The 25,428-nt window shown below is 40.0% G+C and overlaps 1 protein-coding gene across 1 annotated transcript in view; it reads left to right on the top strand.

Moving 5' to 3' along the window:
* Positions 1-25,428, top strand: part of UXT (ubiquitously expressed prefoldin like chaperone) — a 50,605-nt gene continuing 25,177 nt past the window's right edge. The window contains exons 1-3 of the mRNA XM_053695946.1: positions 1-156; positions 6,297-6,378; positions 9,901-9,968. Of these exons, the coding sequence (XP_053551921.1) occupies positions 95-156; positions 6,297-6,378; positions 9,901-9,968 (212 nt within the window). The 5' untranslated portion in view covers positions 1-94. The remainder of the gene's footprint in view (positions 157-6,296; positions 6,379-9,900; positions 9,969-25,428) is intronic.

The raw sequence follows: 25,428 nt of genomic DNA, 5'->3' as shown, positions 1-25,428 counted from the left end.
TATACGTGCGTGTGACGTAGCAGCTGTGGCAGTGGATGGCAAGTTGGTGAGAGTGGCGGGCGGAAGTATCCTGGAAACAGAAGCCAAAGAAGGGATGGAGGACAAAGTTCTGCGGTACGAGGGCTTTGTTAGTGACGTGCTTCAGCGGGATCTTTTGTGAGTACTATGTTATTCTTCCGCAGTTCAAACACGTCATTAGTCCTTCCCATAAGGAGCCTAAGAGGAATCTTTAAATAATCCTCTCAGTTGTGCTCATACTCAACTACTAAAATACTACTTAAACAGGTTCCTTCAAAGGCATTGGGTACCATGGCTTTTTCCCTTTCAAGGCGCTGGATGTTTTATTCTGTAGGTTCCATGTTTCATTAAATGCCCCCATTCTAGGCAAATCGCACCAGGAGATATCCTGCTCCAAACACACAATGGTAGCAGTATTTCATTCATATTAATTATGAGCCAGCTGGTTTTCCAATCAAACACAATGTGGCAAATTATTCTGCATCAAATAAAGTAAGCGCAAGAGTCCCAATTATAAAATAAAACTTGACTTTTAATCTCCATTTTAAAAACACAAGGATGCACACATCATAGAAGACATGAGGGAGGTGGTGTGGTAACCGTGATTGCCTTGCCACCTCGTCCATGTCTTCCTGGACACTTATGAGTTATACTTATGAGGGTGTGCAGGGAGGGACATGGATACTGCTGTCCAGAGTCACTATTAGTGTGCTGTCCAGGTGTGCAGTGCATGTTCCCCTCAGCACACCCTGCAGCATGTGTAACTCATAAGTGTCCAGGAAAACATGGCCGAGGTGGCAACCCTAGTCGTGATGTGTGCATCCTTGTGGTTTTAAAATGGAGATTGAAAGTCAAGTTTTATTTTATAATTGGGACTCTTGCGCGTACTTTATTTGATGAACTATTCCGCATTTCAGCAAAGCCACAGAGTCCACTTATACCCAGTTTACCTGCATATCATATCCTATTCCTAACGGTATTAAAGTTCAAAATTGTGACATCATCTACAGTCACAAGTGGAGCAAACTGTGATGCTAATCGTATGCAGAGTATTGAGGGAGACCAAGGTTCTGGGAGTGTAGGAGAGCAGAAAAGACACGGTAAGATACACTACTCATAGAGTTGCAGTGTGGTGTCGCCTCCTCACTAAGGGATCCAGACTTGGGTTTTACCACTCACCTGTGAAAGCGATTGAGGCTCCAGACCGGGTAAGAAGATGCCGTATACTCCCCTGAGATATGTTTATACTATAACGCTTTGGTCCAAGCTTAAAATCCTGTTGTTGTTTAAATTATTCTGCACCCATAGTTTGCAGATTCCGTCCCTATTTTAGTATTCATCATCCTCTATGCATTCTCTGTTTCAGTATTAAAATTCATGTATTCTTTGCCAAGAGAGCCTTCTTCACACATTCACATTGAGTTCCAGTACCATAGATTCACTTGGAACAACAATACCTCATCCTCACATTTACTTTTCCATGTGTTCAGTTCCAAGAGATTCACCCTACATTCATAACTTCAATGTTCTCCCTCTATATATTCAATGCTGTATGAGTTCACCTCCACTTGTTATGCTACATGATAGGCACTACTGTATGAGATTCTCCCTCCACATGTTACACTTAAGAAGATTACCTCTCCGTGTGTTCTGCTCCATGAGATTCTTCTTACATGAGCGCTTGTCCATGAGATTCCTCCTATATGAGCACTACTACATGAGCTCCGATCCATGAGATTCCTCCAATGTAAACTCTGCTCTATGAGATTCCTCCTATATGAGCACTGGTTCATGAGATTCCTCCTATATGAGCACTGTTTATTTAGATTATTTCTAGTAGAGCTCTGCTCTAATAAGATTTATCCTACAAAATCTGCTCCATGAGATTCCTCTTACACATGCTCAGCATCATGAGATTCTTCCTACATTGTCTCTGCATCATGAGATTTCTCCAACGTGAGTTCTGCTCCAGGATATTCCTCCTTCATGAGCTCCATTCTTTGAGACGACTCCTACAAATGCTCTGCTCCGTGAAATTCCTCCTACAAGAGCTCTGCTCCAATGAGATTTATCTTACAAGCACTACGCTTAATTAAATTTTTCCTACATGCACTCTTCTTCATGAGATTCCTCCTACACGTATTCTGCTTCATGAGATTCCTCCTACATATGTTCTGCTTCATGAGATTCCTCCTACACGTGTTCTGCTTCATGAGATTCCTCGTACATGTGCTCAGTTCTATGAGATTCCTCCTAATCGCATTCTGCACCATGGGATTCATCCTACATATTTTCCGCTCCACGAGATTACTCCTACATGAACTCTGTTCCACGAGATTACTCCTACATGAGCTCTGCTTCATGAGATTCCCCTAAATGCGCTCTGCATCATGAGATTTTTCTTACATATTCTCCACTTCATTAGATTTCTCCTACATGAACTCTGTTCCATAAGATTTCTCCTACATAAATTCTGTTCTGTAAGATTTCTCCTACATGAGCTGGTCTTCATGAGATTCCTCCTACATGTGCTCTGATTCATGAGATTCCTCCTACAGTTGTCCTCTTCACGAGATTCCTCCTACACATGCTCCTCTTTATGAGAATCCTCCTACACATGCCCCTCTTCATGAGATTCTTCCTACACGCGCTCTTCATCATTAGATTCTTCCCACATGCGCTTCGCTTCATGAGACTCTTCCTACACGCGCTCCGTTTCATTAGATTATTCCTACACGAGCGCTGCATCATGAGATTCTTCCTACACACCCTCATAAGATTCATCCTTTACGCACTCTACTTAATTAGATTCTTCCTACATAGATAATATTCCTCCTACATGCTTTAGACCACATGCTAGCTGTTTAGTAACTGATTGTAACAATCATTATATATACGTTAATGGATTATTATTTTTTTTAAATAAAGTCATGCACTAAATAAAAATTTAAAATTTTTTTAAAAAAGTACCGAGTACAAATTTCAGTCAGGTTGCAGCCATGGATAACTATTTGATTTGTATCACATAGTCAAGTTCTCTAGTTTGACCACCAGTTACATGTTTATGGTTTGTGCTGCCTTAGGCACTCAACAGTCTGCTGGTCCCCACCAATATTTTGCTGAGCTGAAGTTCAACTTGCGCTGACCTTTGTGTATTTCCGGTACACACACACATACATACATACTGGTGTATCACAAGAGAAACATCTCCTTGACAACCAATACACTTGTATAACTGAGAACACGTTATGCAGATTTAAGTAATACTATTACTTAATCATTCTATTGATTCGTTGTCCACATTCATCTGAAAAATAAGGAATTTACCCACTGATTCATACAGCTGTCATCTATGCTGGGATGTGCTTTACATTTATAGCTTCCGAAGTCACATTGTATAAAGACTCCCATAAGCAATGTGCATGGATCAGGGACATAGCGTGTCTGTAACTGTATTTATTTGTGCTATCTATGTAACAGGATTCATGACGGTAGCCTATTCCTATACACAGAGTTTGCACTGTGGAACAGCCATAGCTGGTGTCCCCTCTAAGCACTTTCAGGTTCCAGTTGAAATAGACTGCTGGCTTCTCTGAGGACTACTTTTCTGTATAAGTGTTCAGTCGACGTGCAATTAAAGTAGCCTGTCAGAATGTTGACATTGGTGCCATGAAGACCCAACTGCGTAGGCTATGAACCTCACTTTTAAAGTGGTTGACCACCTGCTCCCAAATGCAGGACCTGTTTAACCCCTTAAGGACCGGGCATTTCAGACAAAAACTTCCCCAAAAGACCAGAGCATTTTTGCCATCACTACATTTAAACAGAAATAGAGTCTTTTTTATAGTTGCATAAATAAAGAGAGAAGCGCTCAATCCGGGAACGAACAATAGCATAATAGCTTGTTCTATGGCTAGTTACCACCCAAGAAGCAGCTTATTTTTTGCTCAACATGTGCCTTTCACAGAGAAGCACTGTCGTGTAGCATATCAGTCTGATCCTGCCCGAAATACCAGGCAATCCCTCTCTGAACAAGAGAAACGGCAAAACCCCAGACGTACATTTTGGCCTATTGTGGGCTTCATCAGTGAGGTGCAGCCATATCCCCCTAGGCACATTGAGCAACGGGTCCACGTCTAAGAGTCATAATTTGCATAAATAAGAAGAGAGAAACGCTCAACCTGGGAACGAACAACAGCATAAAAGCTTGTTCTTTGGCTAGTTACCACCCAAGAAGCAGCCTTTTTTTTAATCAACATGTGCCTTTCACAGAGAAGAACTTTCCTGAAGCATATCAGTCAGATCCTAACTTCACAGTACTGTCCAAGCCCCGAAATACCAGGCAATCCCTCTCTTTTAATTTATGCAAATTATGACTCTTAGGGAAGTCTCCCTAGGAATCCAGACGTGGACCAGTTGCTCAGTGTGCCTAGAGGGATATGGCTGCACCTCACTGACGAGGCCCACACTAGGCCGATACGTACGTCTGGGGTTTTGCCGTTTCTCTTGTTCAGTGAGTGATTGCCTGGTATTTTGGGGCTGGACTGTACTGTGAAGTCAGGATCAGACTAATATGCTTTAGGAAAGTTCTTCTTTGTGAAAGGTACATGTTGAGCAAAAAGAGGCTGCTTCTTGGGTGGTAACTAGCCATAGAACAAGCTAGTATGCTGTTGTTCGCTTGTTCCCAGGTTGAGCGCTTCTCTCTTTTAATTTATGCCTTTTTTATATTTACCTACCAAAACTATATATTTTTTTTTTAGTAGACATCCCAAAGTATTGATCTAGGCCCATTTTGGTATATTTCATGCCACCATTTCACCGCCAAATGCGATCAAATAAAAAAACAAACTTTTTCACAATTTTAGGTTTCTCACTGAAATTATTTACAAACAGCTTGTGCAATTATGGCACAACTGGTTGTAAATACTTCTCTGGGATTGCCTTTGTTCACAAATAGCAGACAGTGAAGCAGTTAAGCAGTGAAGGTGTTAATTAGGTAGCTTGTAGGGTTAATTTTAGCTTTAGTGTAGAGATCAGCCTCCCACCTGACACATCCCACCCCCTGATCTCTCCCTGACCCCCCCCTCAAACAGCTCTATTCCCTTCCCCACCTTACAGTTGTCATCGCCATCTTAAAGGGACACTGACCCCATTTTTTTTCTTTTGTGATTCAGAAAGAGCATGCAATTTTAAGCAACTTTCTAATTTACTCCTATTATCAATTTTTCTTCGTTCTCTTGCTATCTTTATTTGAAAAAGAAGGCATCTAAGCTAAGGAGCCAGACAATTTTTGGTTCAGAACACTGGGCAGCACTTGCTTATTGGTGGGTGAATTTATTCACCAATCAGCAAGAACAGCCCAGGTTGTTCACCAAAAATGGGCCGGCATCTAAACTTACATTCTTGCTTTTCAAAAAAAGATACCAAGAGAATGAAAAAAATGTGATTATAGGAGTAAATTAGAAAGTTGCTTAGAATTGCATGCTCTATCTGAATCACAAAAGAAAAAAATTGGGTTCAGTGTCCCTTTTAAGTACTGGCAGAAATCCCTCAATGACGCAGTTTTTTTTTTTTTTTTTTTTTCTATACCCTGTAGCGTGGCTGAGAGGTCCCACCCACTCCCGCCCGCCTCTTCCAGCGAAGGGACGCCCACCCGCCTCCCTCCTTACACTCCCACCCACCTACAATTGGCACCACCGCTGTCCGATGCAGAGAGGGCCACAGAGTGGCCCTCTCTGTATCAGTAACAATGCAAATCTATTTCTGCAGTGCGCCACTTGTGGGGCATGCAGAAATAGCGCAATCTCGCTGTTTTGAGCGAGATTGTGGCAGAGAGAAGCCCAGGACTGCAACGACGTACAGGGTACGTCGCTGGTCCTTAAGGGGTTAATGTGAACCCACCCATTAAGCCAAATTAATATTACATTTTATCAATGCTGGTTGCACACAACAGTTTATGTTACATTTTGCAATTCATTTGTGCTTTGTATAGCTTAAGTAACATTTATAAATAAAAGAAAATGTTATAATATTGAAAAGTACTACACTGCCCTTACCCTGCTACTTCATAATGCCACCCAACTGGCAAAGTTTTCTTTAAATGGATACCAGTTGGCTATTTCTGTAGGCGTAATCCAAAGTACTCTACTCACCTCACCACTTTCTTCATATACACCACCTTCTGATTACATAATTACAATTTAATTATATAGACCCTCATTTTGTTATATCAGACTAACAGTCTAAAATAGGATATGTGTGGGTTTTTTTTTATACAGGCGGGTCCTAGAGAATCGAGATGCTATATATGAGAAAATTAGCCAATACTTGCAGCTGAAGAATGTCATTGAGAGACTACAGGTATGTAGAGGAGATATAGGGGTACAGCTGAATGTATGTATAGGAGCTCTGCTGTGGGGGGGTGAAGACATAGCTGTAAGCTAGTGGAGTTAAAGGGATATTCCGGGCAAAATTTTAATGCACATAGATGAATTACATCTTTGAATAGAAACATATTTGTAATATAAATTGTATTGGCAAAAATGCTTCTAGTTAAAGCTATCACTGTTTTAGTGTGGACATTTATCTCTGCACGTGCATGTGAAGCATAGCTAGATATTCTCAGTGCACCAGCATGTTAAATACTGCAGTTGTTCAGAGCTCCAGCGGGGCTTGTATTATGTCAGCAATTAAAAAATGGAGTCATTACCAGATGGTACAAGCAACTCTGAGCAAGTGCTATGTTTAAAATGCTGGTGCATGGTGCATACTTAAATACACTTTTGAAACAGCTATTGCTTTATTAGAAGCATTTTTGCTAATACATCTATATTACAAAAATACTTATATTCAAAACTGAAATGCATCCATGTGGATTCTAATTTTGGCTGGAATGTCTCTTTAACCCCTTAATGACCAGACCATTTTTCAGTTTTCTTACCCTTAAGAACAAAGGCTATTTTTACATTTCTGCTGTGTTTGTGTTTAGCTGTAATTTTCCTCTTACTCATTTACTGTACCCACACATATTATATACCGTTTTTCTCGCCATTACATGGATTTTCTAAAGATATCATTATTTTCATCATATCTTATAATTTACTTTAAAAAAGATTATAAAAGATGATGAAAAAATGGAAAAAAACACACTTTTTCTAACTTAGACCCCCAAAATCTGTTACACATCTACAACCACCAAAAACTCCCATGCTAAATAGTTTCTAAATTTTGTCCTGAGTTTAGAAATACCTAATGTTTACATGTTCTTTGGTTTTTTTGCAAGTTATAGGGCAATAAGTACAACAAGTAGCACATTTCTATTTCCAAACCATTTTTTTTTTTCAAAATTAGCGCTAGTTACATTGGGACACTGATATCTGTCAGGAATCCCTGAATATCCATTGACATGTGTATATATTTTTTTAGAAGACATCCCAAAGTATTGATCTAGGCCCATTTTGGTATATTTCATGCCACCCTTTCACCACCAAATGCGATCAAATAAAAAAAAAGTTCACTTTTTCACAAATTTTGTCACAAACTTTAGGTTTCTCACTGAAATTATTTACAAACAGCTTGTGCAATTATGGCACAAATGGTTGTAAATGCTTCTCTGGGATCCCCTTTGTTCAAAAATAGCAGACATATATGGCTTTGGTGTTGCTTTTTGGCAATTAGAAGGCCGCTAAATGTCGCTGCGCACCACACTTGTATTATGCCCAGCAGTGAAGGGGTTAATTGGGGAGCTTGTAGGGTTAATTTTAGCTTTAGTGTAGAGATCAGCCTCCCACCTGACACATCCCACCCCCTGATCCCTCCCAAACAGCTCTCTTCCCTCCCCCACCCCACAATTGTCCCCGCCATCTTAAGTACTGGCAGAAAGTCTGCCAGTACTAAAATTAAAAAAAAATAGTTTTTTATTTTTAATTTTTTTTATTTTTTTTAAATTATTTATTTTGCTGTGATGGACCCCCCTTAGCCCCCAACCTCCTTGATCCCCCCAAACAGCTCTCTAACCCTCCCCTCGCTACCTATTTGCCGCCATTTTGGGTACTGGCAGCTATTTGCCAGTACCCAGTTTCCCCCCCAAAACCAACGTTTTTTTAATTTATTTTTTATAAAATATAGCTTTTTCTGGAGTGTAGCTGCCCCCCTCCCCCTCCCTGACCCTTTGATATATTTTTTTTTATTTATTTTCCCCCCACACACTGCAATTTATTGATCATTGGTGGCAGTGGTTGCTGTGTGCGCGCACACACACACGCTCGCCCCCGCAGGCCCCCCTGCACGCTACCGGATGCTGCGTAGCGATGGGCTGCCCACGCGCCTCCCTGCTAAGCTCCCACCCACCAACAATCGGCACCATCGCTACCGGTGCAGAGAGGGCCACAGAGTGACTCTCTCTGCATCTGATGCTTGAAAAAGGGTATTGCAGGATGCCTCAATATTGAGGCATCACTGCAATACCCTGACAGCTGCTGACATGCCAGGTACGTCCATTGTCACTAACTGACAGTTTTTGCAGGACGTACCTGGCACGTTCTTGGTCGTTAAGGGGTTAAAGGGACACTAAACCCAAAAAAAATTCTTTCATGATTCAGATAGAGCATGCGATTTTAAGCAACTTTCTAATTTACTTCTATTATCAAATTTTCTTCGCTCTCTTGCTATCTTTATTTAAAAAGCAGGAATGTAATGCATAGGAGCCGACCCATTTTTGGTTGAGAACCTGGGTTATGCCTGCTTATTTATTGGTGGGTAAATGTCAGCCTCCAATAAGCAAGCGCTATCCATGGTGCTGAAGCTAAAATGGTCTGGCTGCTAAGATTTACCTTCCTGCTTTTAAAATAAAGATAGCAAGAGAACGAAGAAAAATGGATAAATGAAAATTGAGTTCAGTGTCCCTTTAAGACACAACTGTATGTAGCAGTACTGGTATACTTTTTGGAATAGGCAGCCCCAGGTTTGGCATAAGGATGATAAATAACTCTCAGAAAGGATCAATAAAAAAGCTCTATACTCAGCTTCCCTAAAATCTAGAGAGACCTCTCATTTGAAATAAAAGGAGAATTTCCTCTTTCAAAAGAGTAACATTCTAGGCAAATCAGCAATATATTAATCCATTAGATACCAGGTTAAACATAAAAAGGACAGGGGCTCTGAAACAATATTGTTTCTCATCCATAAATACATCTGATATATAATTTGAATGTGGAGAGAAGCCTCTTTCAAATGAGGGGTAACAGGGCTCTCTATATTTCACATGATTGATTCCCCCCACCCCACCTTTTTTCTATAGTGTTGCCCCCCCCCCATCCCTCCCTTTCCCTTTATTTTATTTTTTTGCAGTGTAGGGACACGCCACTCCCTCGCCTTCCCTCCCCCCTCCGCCGCTGGACTGCCCACCCGCATCTTGGTTTCCCTCCCACACATCCTGCCGGCATCAGCAACAGTGTCACCGTCTGTAACGATCTGGCATCTGCCTTCTTATGGACCCGTAGCACCAATCCTGCTCTGGTTCCAAATGCAGGCAAATGCCTGGAGCTCAGGAACTCCATACTGCTGGAGCTTCCTGCAGCTCCGACGTGTATATCTGTCATGAGGTACGGTAGGCAAAGTACCGCATGACGTATATATACGTCATATTGGGTTAAGGGGTTAAATAAATTGAATGAGTTAATTAGCCAGATACGTGCATGCTTGAGATAAATCTGTGCCAACTTGGAAAAAGTCTAGTGGACACCATTATGTGTGGAATGAGGCCCCTGGTATTACTGGATGATTTTGTGTGGATTTATAGTGAAAGATGGTATAGGGTGCTGTTCTGTGGGTATGCTTGCCACACTATATGTAATATTTACTGATGAGTCATTTCTTTTATAGGAGGTGGGTTCTGAACCACTCGAAACTCAGGTGGACCTGGGAAGCAACTTCTTTGTGAACGCCCAGGTGTGAGTGACCTATGTTTTTGCTATTGAGATTTTTTTTTTTACCTTATATTTTAATATATGAGTCTCTCCTTCACATACAGAACTCAACATAGTGAGGTAAACATCTCTCAAGGTAAATATTGTGTTTCTAAAATTCTTAGAGGGACCTCGCCGTACTGACGAATCTTCTTAAACCATCTCGCCTGTGCGGAGAACTTATAGTAATCTAGTCCCTAAGATGAGTTAGTTCTGATCACATTAGTATATTTCAACAGTTAGCATAAAAATAATGCACCAGCATTCGTTGTTGACGGTGTTGGCAAAATCTACTTTGTTTCTATTTTCTGGCTGTGAGTAACACTTCCTGTAGTGCCATTTTAGTGACAGACGCAAATTACTGTGTGCTGAAAAACTTCCCTGCGGAACTTAGCAGTAAAGACTGCAGCAGGAGGTGGGCTTCTAGCGTTAAGCATATAGCAGGGCTCAACAAGCCCATGTGCCTGGAGCCACTGGCTCCTTAAAATTAGGCCCTGGCACCCTGGTTTAGAGTCTCCATGCCACATGCAGCTTAATTTTTTTCTAATATATATACACTTGAACAATGGAGAGCATTCTCACTATCCACGTGTACCAGGGTGCCGACAAAGGACAGCATACATTAAAGACATTGGGGCATATTTATCAAAGTGCGAGCGGACATGATACAATGTAGCATATCATGTCCGCTGCACATCGATAAATACCGACAGCATATTCGGCCCCACAGACAGGCACTCTAGATTTTCAGATGTAATCACACATTTATTTGTGCAAATGTGATGTTTCGGAGATGTCGCACCTGCCTCTGTCTGATTTTTGCACACATAAATATTTCTTGTTTTATATGAGAGATAGAAGAGTTAGAGGAGAGAGATAAAAAAACAAGAAACCTTTGGCTCGACAAACCCAGATGCCAGGGAGCCACTGGCTCCTTAAATTTAGGCCCTGGCGTCCTGGTTTAGAGTGCCCAAGACACCTTTAGGTGTCCCCCACTTCACACCATCTAGATCCTTTCTAATCCTCACAGCTGTGATATAAAGATCCAACTTTGTGTTGGGGTTAAACACATAGTTTGCAAAATGGTTAAACACATAGTTAAAACCTGTTTGTGAGCTGCAGAGAACCACTGATCCCTAGTGAAAACTGTCACTGACCTAGTCATCACTTGTCGCACAACCCAGCTGTGCAACTGTACAGCAACAGTTTAAACTCAGGACAAGCAGTTCTTTACAGCCCTAGAGTGACTCTTCAACTATGTATTTAAATCCTTTGCAAGGATTAAAGGGACATGAAACCATTTTTTTTTCATGATTCACATAGATCATACATTTTTCAACAAATTTCCAATTTACTTCTATTGTCAATTTGCTTAATTCTCTTGGTATCCATTGTTGAATGAGCAGCAATGCACTACTGAGAGCTAGCCCAACACATTGGTAAGCCAATGACCAGAGTCATTTATATGCAGCCATCAATCGACACCTAGCTCCCACCACCTGAGTCTACCTAAGTGTACTTTTCAGCAAAGGATACCAAAAGAACTAAGCAAATTCGATAACAGAAATAAATTAGAAAGTTGTTTAAAATTGTTTGTTCTATCTGAATCATGAAAGAAAAATTTTGGGTTTCATATCCCTTTAAGAGTGTTGACATGCTCTAAAGAATTAAAACTTGTAATTTTTCAATTATAATGGCCCATAAAAAAAGTCTGTAAAAGCTGTCCCTTTAATTCACATTGTTGTACTTTTTTAATTTAGCCTTTGATCTCAGATGATATATTCTTTATCTGCCATTGCTGTAAATAAAGTATGGAATGGGGGGGGCAGTGTTTTTCAATATCCCCATGAGGTGCAACAAAATTATATTCCTTGTTCTGTTACCGTAGCAACTTGTAGCATGTTGTGCCATGACTCCAGCACTGATATTGTATGGTATTATTAACTGAATCATTCAGGCACATGAGTGTGGCCAATCACAGAAATATGTTCTGTACTTTCTCTTAATCTGTCTGATTGTCCAAACTCAACGGTCTGTGTTATTAAAGGGACAGTCTACTCCAGAATTGTTATTGTTTACAAAGATAGATAATCCCTTTATTACCCATTTGCTAGTTTTGTATAACCAACTGCTTCCTTATCTTCGATCTTTTGCCAGACTTGCATTTTAGCCAATCAGTGCTGACTCATAAATAACACAATGTTATCTATATGACACACATGAACTAGTGCTGTCTAGCAGGGAAAAACTGTCAAAATACACTGAGATGAGAGGTGGCCTTCAAGGCCTTGTACATTAGCATATAATGAGCCTACCTAGGTTAATCTTTCAACAAAGAATACAAAGAGAACAAAGCAAATTTGATGGTAAAAGTAAATTGGAAAGTTTTTTGAAATTGCATTCCCCATCTGAATCTTGAAAGTTTAATTTTAACTGGACTGTCCCTTTAAAGAGACATTGAACCCACATTTTTTATTTTGTGATTCAAATAGAGCATGCAATTTTAAGCAACTTTCTAATTTACGCCTATTATAATTTTTTCTTCGTTCTCTTGCTATCTTTATTTAAAAAAAGAAGGCATCTAAGCTAAGAATATTTGGTTCAGTACCCTGGACAGCACTTGGTTTATTGGTGGGTGAATTTATCCACCAATCAGCAAGAACAACCCAGGTTGTTCACCAAAAATGGGCCGGCATCTAAAATGACATTCTTGCTTTTCAAATAAAGATACCAAGAGAAAGACTAACATTTGATAATAGGAGTCAATTAGAAAGTTGCTGAAAATTGCATGCTCTATCCGAATCACAAAAGAAAAATTTGGGTTCAGTGTCCCTTTAAGCATACTATAGTCTGCAACAACATATTTGCCAGACGCTCATCAACGTACAGTATTCAATCATTTTTGTCCCTACAAGGACCATCTGCTAAATCAACCATGAATGAAAAATCCACAGACATTCTCAAGACCCTAGTTCCTGAGCGCCCACTCTACCCTGTCTCTCCAAGCCTACCAAAAATAAAATAACTAGGGAAATGGCATCAGCCAGTGGCTAAGATTAACCCTTACATACAAACAGTGCCAATCAAAAGTTTCAAGCACCAACTCATAGAAGGTTTTTTTTTTTATTTACTATTTTACACATTTTAGAATAGTTGTAAAGCCATCAAAACTATAAAGTAACGCAATGTAATTGTGCAGTGACCACAAAAATGTTAAACCAATCAGAACTATTCTTCAAAGTGGCCACCCTTAGCCTTGTTAACCGCTCTTGGCATTCTGTCAGCCAACTTCATGACGAGGTTGCCGCCTGAGATGCTTTTCAAACAGTTGTGAAGGAGTTTCCATATATGCCCAGCACTTTTCAACTGCTTTTCCTTAAAGGGACATTGTACACTAGATTTTTCTTTGCATAAATGTTTTGTAGATGATCCATTTATATAGCCCATCTGGTAGTATTTTTATAAAAATGTATAGTTTTTAATAACATTGTGTGCTGATTTTCAGACTCCTAACCAAGCCCCAAAGTATCAGATGTATACTGAAGTCTACAGACTCCTGCTGCTCCTGTTTGTGTAATGGGTCTTTTCTTATGCGGGGGCAGTGGGGGGAGTGTCTGCTTTTTCATCTTTCTCACCCCCTTTCAGTGGGTGTCCCAGCCTAACCTCATCAACAGTGCTAAACTGAGAGCTTCTAAGTAAGTTTTTAAAAGGTTTTATACTGAATTTTTAGATCAGTTTCTGTGCATATTCTTCTTTATAGTAGTGTCTGTTACATGCAGTTATTGGTGTATACTGTCCCTTTAACTCTGCAGTCCAACTCATCCCAAAAGAACCCTTTTGGGTTTATGTTAGGTGACTGTAGAAGCTTGGTCATCTTATACAGAACTCCATCAATCTCCTATGTCAAATAGGTTTTGTACCGCCGGAGGTGGTTAAACTGTGAATATTCTGACCTTAGTATGTGTTCTGTCGTATTTGCTATGTTTTTCTTTGTGCCAATAGAAACACTTTATTTAAAAGTGTGTTGCTTTTTTAAAGGGACATGAAACCTATTTTTTTTCAGGATTCAGATAGAGCATGCGATTTTAAATAGCTTCCTAGTTTACTTCTATTATCAATTTTGTCTTTGTTCTTTTGGTATCTTTTGTTGAAAAGCATATGTATGCTTAGTAGCCGGCCCATTTCTAGAGCACTATGTGGCAGCAGTTTTGCAAGAATGTTGTCCATTTGCAAGAGCACTAGATGGCAGCACTATGTCCTGTCATGTAGTGCTTCAGATGCCTACCTAGGTATCTCTTCAACACAGAAAATCAAATTTCATAATGGAAGTAAATTGGAAACTTTTTTTAAAATGGTCTGCTCTGTCTGATTCACAAAAGAACATTTTTGGGTTTCATATCCCTTTAAGAGGATGATAGTTTGAACAGAGTTCAGAAATTATTGTAAAATTACCCCCAAAAAATGATGTATTGAAAGATTAATTATCACATTTCACAAAAACTTAACTAACTGTAAAAAACACCCATAAAATGTGTTCATTGGCATCCTCTGATTCAGCTAACACCAAACATATGTTTTATTATTTTTGATCATTTTAAGGTCTTTTTTCTGCAGCTATGTCTAAAATGATGCAATAGGCTAATACTTATTTGGTATAGCAGAACTGCCCAAATTCTCAAAATTAACCCCCAAAACTATATATATTTCTAAAGTTGGCAAACCCAAACTTTGCAAAAAACGTTTATATGTTCGTATTTGGAGGCCAAATAGTTGCATCAAATATACCAAAATGGGCCTAGATCAATACCTTGGGTTCTCACTGAAATTATTATTTACACACAACTACTGCAGTCATATGGCAACTGGTTGTAAAAGCTTCTCTACGGTCCCCATTGTAAAGAAATAGAAGACATGCATGGCTTTGCTATAGGTTTTTGGTAATTAGAAAGCCCTAATTGCAGCTGCCCACCACACTCCCGACTCTGAAGGGGCTAATCCGGTAGCATGTAAGATTAAAGGGACAGTCTAGGCCAAAATAAACTTTCATGATTCAGATAGGGCATGTACTTTTAAACAATTTTCTAATTTACTTTTATCACCAATTTTGCTTTGTTCTCTTGGTATTCTTAGTTGAAAGCTTAACCTAGGAGGTTCATATGCTAATTTCTTAGACCTTGAAGGCCACCTCTTTTCAGAATGCATTTTAACAGTAGACTAGAGGGTGTTAGTTCATGTGTTTCATATAGATAACACTGTGCTCGTGCACGTGAAGTTATCTGGGAGCAGGCACTGATTGGCTAAACTGCAAGTCTGTCAAAAGAACTGAAATAAAGGGGCAGTTTGCAGAGGCTTAGATGCAAGATAATCACAGAGGTTAAAAGTATATTAATATTAGGGTAGCACCGATACCATTTTTTTATGACTGAGTACAAGTACTGATACTTGTTTTCAAATACTCGCCGATACCAATTACCGATACTTTTTTTTTTAATGTCATGTGACAGTTTACCAAGCACAATACAGACTAATTATTTAAGATTCCTTCTTTATAATTATAAAGGGCTGTAATTCAAAAGACATTATGAAATAATGTCACTGAACATGTTTATAAATAAAAAATATTACAATAAAATATTAAATTTAAAGGGGTGATGCAATTGGGTTGTAGGGCTTCTATATAACATCAATCTGACATGTGTATGGAGGTTCGACTCTAAGTTGAACAGTCTTTCACTTTCCACACTACTGCATGGGGCAGAAAGATATTTTTGGGCCATTTTAGGCAGAGCTGGAAATCTGTTTATTAACTGCCCAGTACTTCAGGGGTTTGACTGAACGAGGTACAGTGATCTCTCCTACAATAATACAAATAACAGCAATTTGTATTGGCAGAACAGTAGTAAACAATTTTTAGTTTAGTCTCCACTCCAGTTTAAAATGAAATGGGAACATGCAGTTTGAAAAAACGCCACAAGATAGCATATGGGTAGGAAGTGGAGGTATCGGTTTAAGTTAAAAGATTGAGTGTATATCCTGCGCAAAAAACAGAACAGGGAAAGGGGTAGGGGATACCTCTAGCTCTCCTCAGCGGGTACCCTAGTGGACCCAATATGAAAATGAATAATGGGGGGTAGAGGTGAGCGCCAAATAGGCTGAGGATGGGGAAGGGAGTACCGATTAGGCTAAGATATTCCAAACGTTAAGAGTGACCTCAAACTAGGTCAAAGGATTCTTAATAAAACAATGTGTTTAAAAATGATGTCTAAAATATGAAATTTATTCCACACAATAGTTAAAAATAATCGTAGATGCTGGTTAACTGCTCAAAGGGGTATATACAATGTTGAAAAAATCCGTTATACACATACAATAATCATGGATCCATGTTACAGATAAAAATAAAAAATAAAAACTTATTAAAATCAAGTTTATATACTTAGAAAACGGTTGACGGTGAAACTTTAGAGGTTGTATATGGTTAGTCTTTTATCCAAACATAAGATAATAACTTATTCTTGTCCAATTGAAAAAGTGTAGGAAATGTGAAAAAATGGTGAAAAAATTCCTGTGATCACAAAAAAGTAATAAAAAAGATATAAAAGTGAAAATCTTCCAAAATTGTGTAGGAAAAATAATCCAAAAATGTGTGGGAAAATAAATGTCAGCCAAAAAACATTTCAAATGCTGAGTGTCTATAAATCCAAAGTGTCCAATGTGATGTGATGATTTCTGTGCAATAAAGAAGTGACTCAGTGTTGATACGATGCAAACAAACAAATTGAGGTATGAATAAAAACCTGTAAAGGAAACAAACAATACTATAACATATACAAACTGTTTAGTTGATATATCAGTATTATGCTTACTCAAATCAGTCGACGCGTTTCGGCCATGTACTCCTGGCCTTCACCGTCAACCGTTTTCTAAGTATATAAACTTGATTTTAATAAGTTTTTATTTTTATCTGTAACATGGATCCATGATTATTGTATGTGTATAACGGATTTTTTCAACATTGTATATACCCCTTTGAGCAGTTAACCAGCATCTACGATTATTTTTAACTATTGTGTGGAATAAATTTCATATTTTAGACATCATTTTTAAACACATTGTTTTATTAAGAATCCTTTGACCTAGTTTGAGGTCACTCTTAACGTTTGGAATATCTTAGCCTAATCGGTACTCCCTTCCCCATCCTCGGCCTATTTAGCGCTCCCCTCTACCCCCCATTATTCGGTTTAAGTATCGGTGCATTTGCACGAGTACAAGTACTCATGCAAATACTTGGTATCGGTACCGATACTAGTATCGGTATCGGTGCATCCCTAATTAATATAACTGTTGGTTATGCAAAACTGGGGAATGGGTAATAAAGGGTTTATCTATCTTTTAAAACAATACAAATTCTGGTGTAGACTGTCCCTTTAATATTTGCTCTAGTGTAAGGATTACCCTCCCACCTGACACCTCTCTCCCTGATCCCTTCCAAACAGCTCTCTTCCCTCTCTCACCCACCACTGGTCACCACCATCTTAGGTACTAGCAGACAGTCTGCCAGTATGAGGTTTAGGGATTTTATTGATTTTTTTTTTTAATATTTTATTTTTCATTTTTTGTATTGTAGGGATCCCTCTTCACCCACCACCCTGATCTCTCCCCCCAACCAGCTCTATAACCCTCTCCCCTCACTCTACTGTCTGCCATCTTTGTTAATGGCAGCTATTCTACCATTAACAAATTATACTTTTCTTTTTTTTTTTTTATATTTGTAATATATATATATATATATATATATATATATATATATATATATATATATATATATATATATATATATATATATATATATATATATATATATAGAGAGAGAGAGAATATATATAGATAGATATTGTACATACAGATATATATATATATATATATATATATATATATATATATTTATATTTATTTAAAATAAAAACATAATTTATGCTTACCTGATAAATTTATTTCTCTTGTAGTGTAGTCAGTCCACGGGTCATCCATTACTTATGGAATATATCTCTTCCTAACAGGAAGCTGCAAGAGGATCACCCAAGCAGAGCTGCTATATAGCTCCTCCCCTCACATGTCATATTCAGTCATTCGACCAAAACCAGACGAGAAAGGAGAAACCATAGGGTGCAGTGGTGACTGGAGTTTAATTAAAATTTAGATCTGCCTTAAAGACAGGGCGGGCCGTGGACTGACTACACTACAAGAGAAATAAATTTATCAGGTAAGCATAAATTATGTTTTCTCTTGTTAAGTGTAGTCAGTCCACGGGTCATCCATTACTTATGAAATACCAATACCAAAGCTAAAGTACACGGATGAAGGGAGGGACAAGGCAGGAACATTAAACAGAAGGAACCACTGCCTGAAGTACCTTTCTCCCAAAAATAGCCTCTGAAGAAGCAAAAGTGTCAAATTTGTAAAATTTTGAAAAAGTGTGAAGTGAAGACCAAGTTGCAGCCTTGCAAATCTGTTCAACAGAGGCCTCATTTTTAAAGGCCCAGGTGGAAGCCACAGCTCTAGTAGAATGAGCTGTAATCCTTTCAGGAGGCTGCTGTCCAGCAGTCTCATAGGCTAAACGTATTATGCTACGAAGCCAAAAAGAGAGAGAGGTAGCCGAAGCCTTTTGACCTCTTCTCTGTCCAGAGTAAACGACAAACAGGGAAGAAGTTTGACGAAAATCTTTAGTTGCCTGCAAATAGAACCTCAGGGCACGGACTACGTCCAGATTATGCAAAAGTCGTTCCTTCTTTGAAGAAGGGTTAGGACACAGTGATGGAACAACAATCTCTTGATTGATATTTCTGTTAGTAACTACCTTAGGTAAGAACCCAGGTTTAGTACGCAGAACTACCTTGTCTGAATGAAAAATCAGATAAGGAGAATCACAATGTAAGGCAGATAACTCAGAGACTCTTCGAGCCGAGGAAATAGCCATCAAAAACAGAACCTTCCAGGATAACAGCTTGATATCAATGGAATGAAGGGGTTCAAATGGAACGCCTTGAAGAACGTTAAGAACTAAGTTTAAGCTCCACGGCGGAGCAACAGTCTTAAACACAGGCTTAATCCTAGCTAAAGCCTGAACGTCTGGAACTTCAGCCAGACGTTTGTGTAGAAGAATAGACAGAGCCGAAATCTGTCCCTTTAACGAACTAGCAGATAAGCCCTTTTCTAAACCCTCTTGTAGAAAGGACAATATCCTAGGAATCCTAACCTTACTCCATGAGTAACTCTTGGATTCGCACCAATATAAATATTTACGCCAAATCTTATGGTAAATTTTTCTGGTAACAGGCTTCCTAGCCTGTATTAAGGAATCAATAACCGACTCCGAGAAGCCACGCTTTGATAGAATCAAGCGTTCAATCTCCATGCAGTCAGCCTCAGAGAAATTAGATTTGGATGGTTGAAAGGACCCTGAATTAGAAGGTCCTGTCTCAGAGGCAGAGACCACGGTGGACAGGACGACATGTCCACTAGGTCTGCATACCAGGTCCTGCGTGGCCACGCAGGCGCTATCAGAATCACCGAAGCTCTCTCCTGTTTGATCTTGGCAATCAAACGAGGAAGCATCGGGAATGGTGGAAACACATAAGCCACGTTGAAGACCCAAGGGGCTGTCAGAGCATCTATCAGCACCGCTCCCGGGTCCCTGGACCTGGATCCGTAACAAGGAAGCTTGGCGTTCTGGCGAGACGCCATGAGATCCAGATCTGGTTTGCCCCAACGATTAATCAGTTGAGCAAAGACCTCCGGATGAAGTTCCCACTCCCCCGGATGAAAAGTCTGGCGACTTAGAAAATCCGCCTCCCAGTTCTCCACGCCTGGGATGTAAATCGCTGACAGGTGGCAAGAGTGAGACTCTGCCCAGCGAATTATCTTTGAGACTTCCAACATCGCTAGGGAACTTCTGGTTCCCCCTTGATGGTTGATGTAAGCCACAGTCGTGATGTTGTCCGACTGAAATCTGATGAACCTCAGAGTTGCTAACTGAGGCCAAGCTAGGAGAGCATTGAATATTGCTCTTAATTCCAGAATATTTATTGGGAGGAGTTTCTCCTTCGGAGTCCATAATCCCTGAGCCTTCAGGGAGTTCCAGACTGCGCCCCAGCCTAGAAGGCTGGCGTCTGTTGTTACAATCGTCCAATCTGGCCTGCGAAAGGTCATCCCCTTGGACAGATGTGGCCGAGAAAGCCACCATAGAAGAGAATCTCTGGTCTCTTGATCCAGATTTAGTAGGGGGGACAAATCTGAGTAATCCCCGTTCCACTGACTTAGCATGCACAATTGCAGCGGTCTGAGATGTAGGCGCGCAAATGGTACTATGTCCATTGCCGCTACCATTAAGCCGATTACTTCCATGCACTGAGCTACTGACGGGTGTGGAATGGAATGAAGGACACGGCAAGCATTTAGAAGTTTTGATAACCTGGCCTCTGTCAGGTAAATTTTAATCTCTACAGAATCTATAAGAGTCCCTAGAAAGGGAACCCTTGTAAGTGGTAATAGAGAACTCTTTTCCACGTTCACCTTCCACCCATGCGACCTCAGAAATGCCAGAACTATCTCTGTATGAGACTTGGCAGTTTGAAAACTTGACGCTTGTATCAGAATGTCGTCTAGGTACGGAGTCACCGCTATGCCTCGCGGTCTTAGTACCGCCAGAAGTGAGCCCAGAACTTTTGTAAAGATTCTTGGAGCCGTAGCTAATCCGAAGGGAAGAGCTACAAACTGGTAATGCCTGTCTAGGAAAGCAAATCTTAGGTACCGATAATGATCCTTGTGAATCGGTATGTGAAGGTAGGCATCCTTTAAGTCCACTGTGGTCATGTACTGACCCTCTTGGATCATGGGAAGGATGGTTCGAATAGTTTCCATTTTGAATGATGGAACTCTTAGGAATTTGTTTAGGATTTTTAAGTCCAAGATTGGTCTGAAGGTTCCCTCTTTCTTGGGAACCACAAATAGATTTGAATAGAATCCTTGCCCGTGTTCCGTCCGCGGAACTGGGTGGATCACCCCCATTAGTAAGAGGTCTTGTACACAGCGTAGAAACGCCTCTTTCTTTATTTGGTTTGCTGATAACCTTGAAAGATGAAATCTCCCTTGTGGAGGAGAAGTTTTGAAGTCCAGGAGATATCCCTGAGATATGATCTCCAACGCCCAGGGATCCTGGACATCTCTTGCCCAAGCCTGGGCGAAGAGAGAAAGTCTGCCCCCCACTAGATCCGTTTCCGGATAGGGGGCCCTCTCTTCATGCTGTCTTAGGGGCAGCGGCAGGTTTCTTGGCCTGCTTGCCCTTGTTCCAGGACTGGTTAATTTTCCAGCCCTGCCTGTAACGAGCAACAGCTCCTTCCTGTTTTGGAGCGGAGGAAGTTGATGCTGCTCCTGCCTTGAAGTTACGAAAGGCACGAAAATTAGACTGTTTGGCCTTTGATTTGGCCCTGTCCTGAGGTAGAGCATGGCCCTTACCTCCCGTAATGTCAGCTATAATTTCTTTCAAGCCGGGCCCGAATAAGGTCTGCCCTTTGAAAGGAATATTAAGCAATTTAGATTTAGAAGTCACGTCAGCTGACCAGGATTTAAGCCATAGCGCTCTGCGCGCTTGGATGGCGAATCCGGAGTTCTTAGCCGTAAGTTTGGTTAAATGTACGACGGCATCAGAAACAAATGCGTTAGCTAGCTTAAGTGCTTTAAGCTTGCTCATAATTTCATCCAATGGAGCTGTGCGAATGGCCTCTTCCAGAGACTCAAACCAGAATGCCGCCGCAGCAGTGACAGGCGCAATGCATGCAAGGGGCTGTAAGATAAAACCTTGTTGAACAAACATTTTCTTAAGGTAACCCTCTAATTTCTTATCCATTGGATCTGAAAAGGCACAACTATCCTCCACCGGGATAGTGGTACGCTTAGCTAAAGTAGAAACTGCTCCCTCCACCTTAGGGACCGTCTGCCATAAGTCTCGTGTGGTGGCGTCTATAGGAAACATTTTCCTAAATATAGGAGGAGGGGAAAAAGGCACACCAGGTCTATCCCACTCCTTGCTAATAATCTCTGTAAGCCTTTTAGGTATAGGAAACACGTCAGTACACACCGGTACCGCATAGTATCTATCCAACCTACATAATTTTTCTGGAATTGCAACCGTGTTACAATCATTCAGAGCCGCTAATACCTCCCCTAGCAATATGTGGAGGTTCTCAAGCTTAAATTTAAAATTAGAAATCTCTGAATCCAGTCTCCCTGGATCAGATCCGTCACCCACAGAATGAAGCTCTCCGTCTTCATGTTCTGCAAATTGTGACGCAGTATCTGACATGGCTCTCACCTCATCCGCGCGCTCTGTCCTTAACCCAGAGCTATCGCGCTTGCTCATAACAGTAGCCATGTCTTGCAAAGTGATTTGTAAGGGCCTCCCTGATGTACTTGGCGCCACAAAATCACGCACCTCCTGAGCGGGAGGCGAAGGTACTGACACGTGAGGAGAGTTAGTCGGCATAACTTCCCCCTCGTTGTCTGGTGATAATTTCTTTACATGTAAAGATTGACTTTTATTTAAAGTAACATCAATGCAATTAGTACATAAATTTCTATTGGGCTCCACATTGGCCTTTAAACATAGTGAACAAAGAGATTCATCTGTGTCAGACATGTTTAAACAGACTAGCAATGAGACTAGCAAGCTTGGAAATACTTTTCTAAATAAATTTACAAGCAATATAAAAAACGCTACTGTGCCTTTAAGAAGCACAAAAAGCTGTCACAGTTGAAATAACAATGAACCAAAATAGTTATAGCAACCAATTTTTCACAGTAAATGTATTAAGTTAGCAAAGGATTGCACCCACCAGCAAATGGATGATTAACCCCTTAATACCCAAAAACGGATAACAATTTAATAATTAACGTTTTTCTCACAGTCAAAACACACTGTCACAGTTCTGCTGTGACTGATTACCTCCCTCAAAATGAATTTTGAAGACCCCTGAGCTCTCTAGAGACGATCTGGATCATGGAGGATGAAGTAGACAGATTGCGACTGAATTTTTACTGTGCAAAAAAGCGCTAAAATAGGCCCCTCCCGCTCATATTACAACAGTGGGGAAGCTCAGATAACTGTTTCTATGCAGAAAACAAAGATGGCCATGTGGTAAAAATCATGCCCCAATAAGTTTTATCACCAAGTACCTCACAAAAAACGATTAACATGCCAGTAAACGTTTTAAACATACATTTGAAAAGTTATGAATTGTTATTAATAAGCCTGCTACCAGTCGCTTTTACTGCAGTTAAGGCTCATACATTATTTCAGTATTAACAGTATTTTCAGAGTCAATTCCATTCCTTAGAAAAATACATTCAGTGTACACACACTCATCAGCCTAATACCAGTCGCTATCACTGCATTTAAGGCTGAACTTCCTTTACATTGGTATCAGCAGTATTTTCTCAGTCAATTCCATTCCTCAGAAAAATAATTTACTGCACATACCTCGTTTGCAGGGGGCCCTGCATGCTATTCCCCTTCTCTGAAGTTACCTCACTCCTCAGATGAGAACAGCCAGTGGATCTTAGTTACGTCTGCTAAGATCATAGAAAACGCAGGCAGATTCTTCTTCTAATGCTGCCTGAGAACAAACAGCACACTCCGGTGCCATTTAAAATAACAAACTTTTGATTGTAGAAATAAACTAATTTAAAAAACACCACAGACCTCTCACAGCGACCTATCTTTAGTTAGGCTGCAAGAGAATGACTGAATATGACATGTGAGGGGAGGAGCTATATAGCAGCTCTGCTTGGGTGATCCTCTTGCAGCTTCCTGTTAGGAAGAGATATATTCCATAAGTAATGGATGACCCGTGGACTGACTACACTTAACAAGAGAAATAAAAAACATTTTTTTCTAAGTGTAGAACATAGGAATTTAAAGCATTTCTATTCAAAGCATATTACAATTCTTATAAAAACTATATTGAATGGGAAGATCTCAAAAGTGTGTGTGTGTATATATATATATATAGATAGATAGATGTGTGTGTATAAATATATATATATATATATATATAAGTCGAATAGCCTGTAGCCCAGCACTCCAACCAGGTGGAGCAGCCACGAACTGGGTGCAATCCTTATAAAAAATGAATGTAGATATCAGTGTAGAAGAAGGGCACTCTCAGGATTTGTTTAGAAGAAAAATAATGTTTTATTTATTTAGTTGAATCACTAATACATGGTCGACGTTTCGGCCCTCAGTTGGGCCTTCATCAGGACAAGTATAATCTTGCAAATGCCGAGTGGCAAAAATCTCAGATCCAAAGAGACGAGTCGTATATATATATATAAATAGCTGCACATACATATTTACACTTAATAGGCACATACAATTATATATATATACACACACACACATTGGAGTCCTTTCCAGTCAGTGACCTTGCCATATACCATATCCCTTTTTAACACGTTTAAAACCTTTTATCAATATTAAAATTATATTTTTTTTTTAAAGGGAAACTAAAGTCCAATGATTTAGAAAGTGCATGGAGTTTTAAGAGACTTTCTAATTTACTTCCATTATCAAATTTATATACACACTTTCTGAGGCACCAGCTCCTACTGAGCATGTGCACAAGTTCATAGGGTATACGTATACTAGTCTGTGATTGGCTTATGGCTGTCACATGATACAGCGAGCCGGCAAATGAGTGTGTCTTTTTATTATGCGCTTTTTAATAATGCAATTCTACTGTTTTTAGTGGTCCTTTTAAAATGTATATATGAATGTAATATTTTATTTTAATACACTTTACTTCAAGTCTCAAGTCGCGCTAAATATTCTAGCAGTTTTGGTTTTCACTTGAGCGCACCATATAGCGTTTAATTTGTAATATGAGCGCTATTTAGTGTGGTTGTGATCTCCATTAAAAGTAAAGGGTTCCGCTAGAGTGAAATCGGCCACGCTAACCCTTCTCTGGTAAGTGAGATTTACCATGGGCTTGTCATATCGAGAGGCGCGCTAATGTTAGCGATGTCCAGCTTATCGCATCCCACAATATCATTAGCGCGCCAGCTTCTTATCTACGCCTGTGTTGGCTCTGGCCACCAGTAGGCAGTAGTACAGCTGTATATGATAACTTTGTCCACTAGTGGCCAGAAGTACAGCCTTATATGTTATCTCTTTTTACCAGTAAGCTGTAGTACAGCCGTATATGTTATCTCTGTTCACCAGTAGGCTGTAGTACAGCCGTATATGTTATCTCTGTGCAGCAGTAGGCTGTAGTACAGCCGTATATGTTATCTCTGTCCACCAGTAGGCTGTAGTACAGCCGTATATGTTATCTCTGTTCACCAGTAGGCAGTAGTACAGCCGTATATGTTATCTCTGTCCACCAGTAGGCTG

This window comes from Bombina bombina, chromosome 12, assembly GCF_027579735.1.
Source record: "Bombina bombina isolate aBomBom1 chromosome 12, aBomBom1.pri, whole genome shotgun sequence".
Taxonomy (NCBI): Eukaryota; Metazoa; Chordata; class Amphibia; order Anura; family Bombinatoridae; genus Bombina; species Bombina bombina.
The sequence above is the reverse complement of the archived record's forward strand: the minus strand, read 5'-3'. Positions and strand labels throughout refer to the sequence as shown.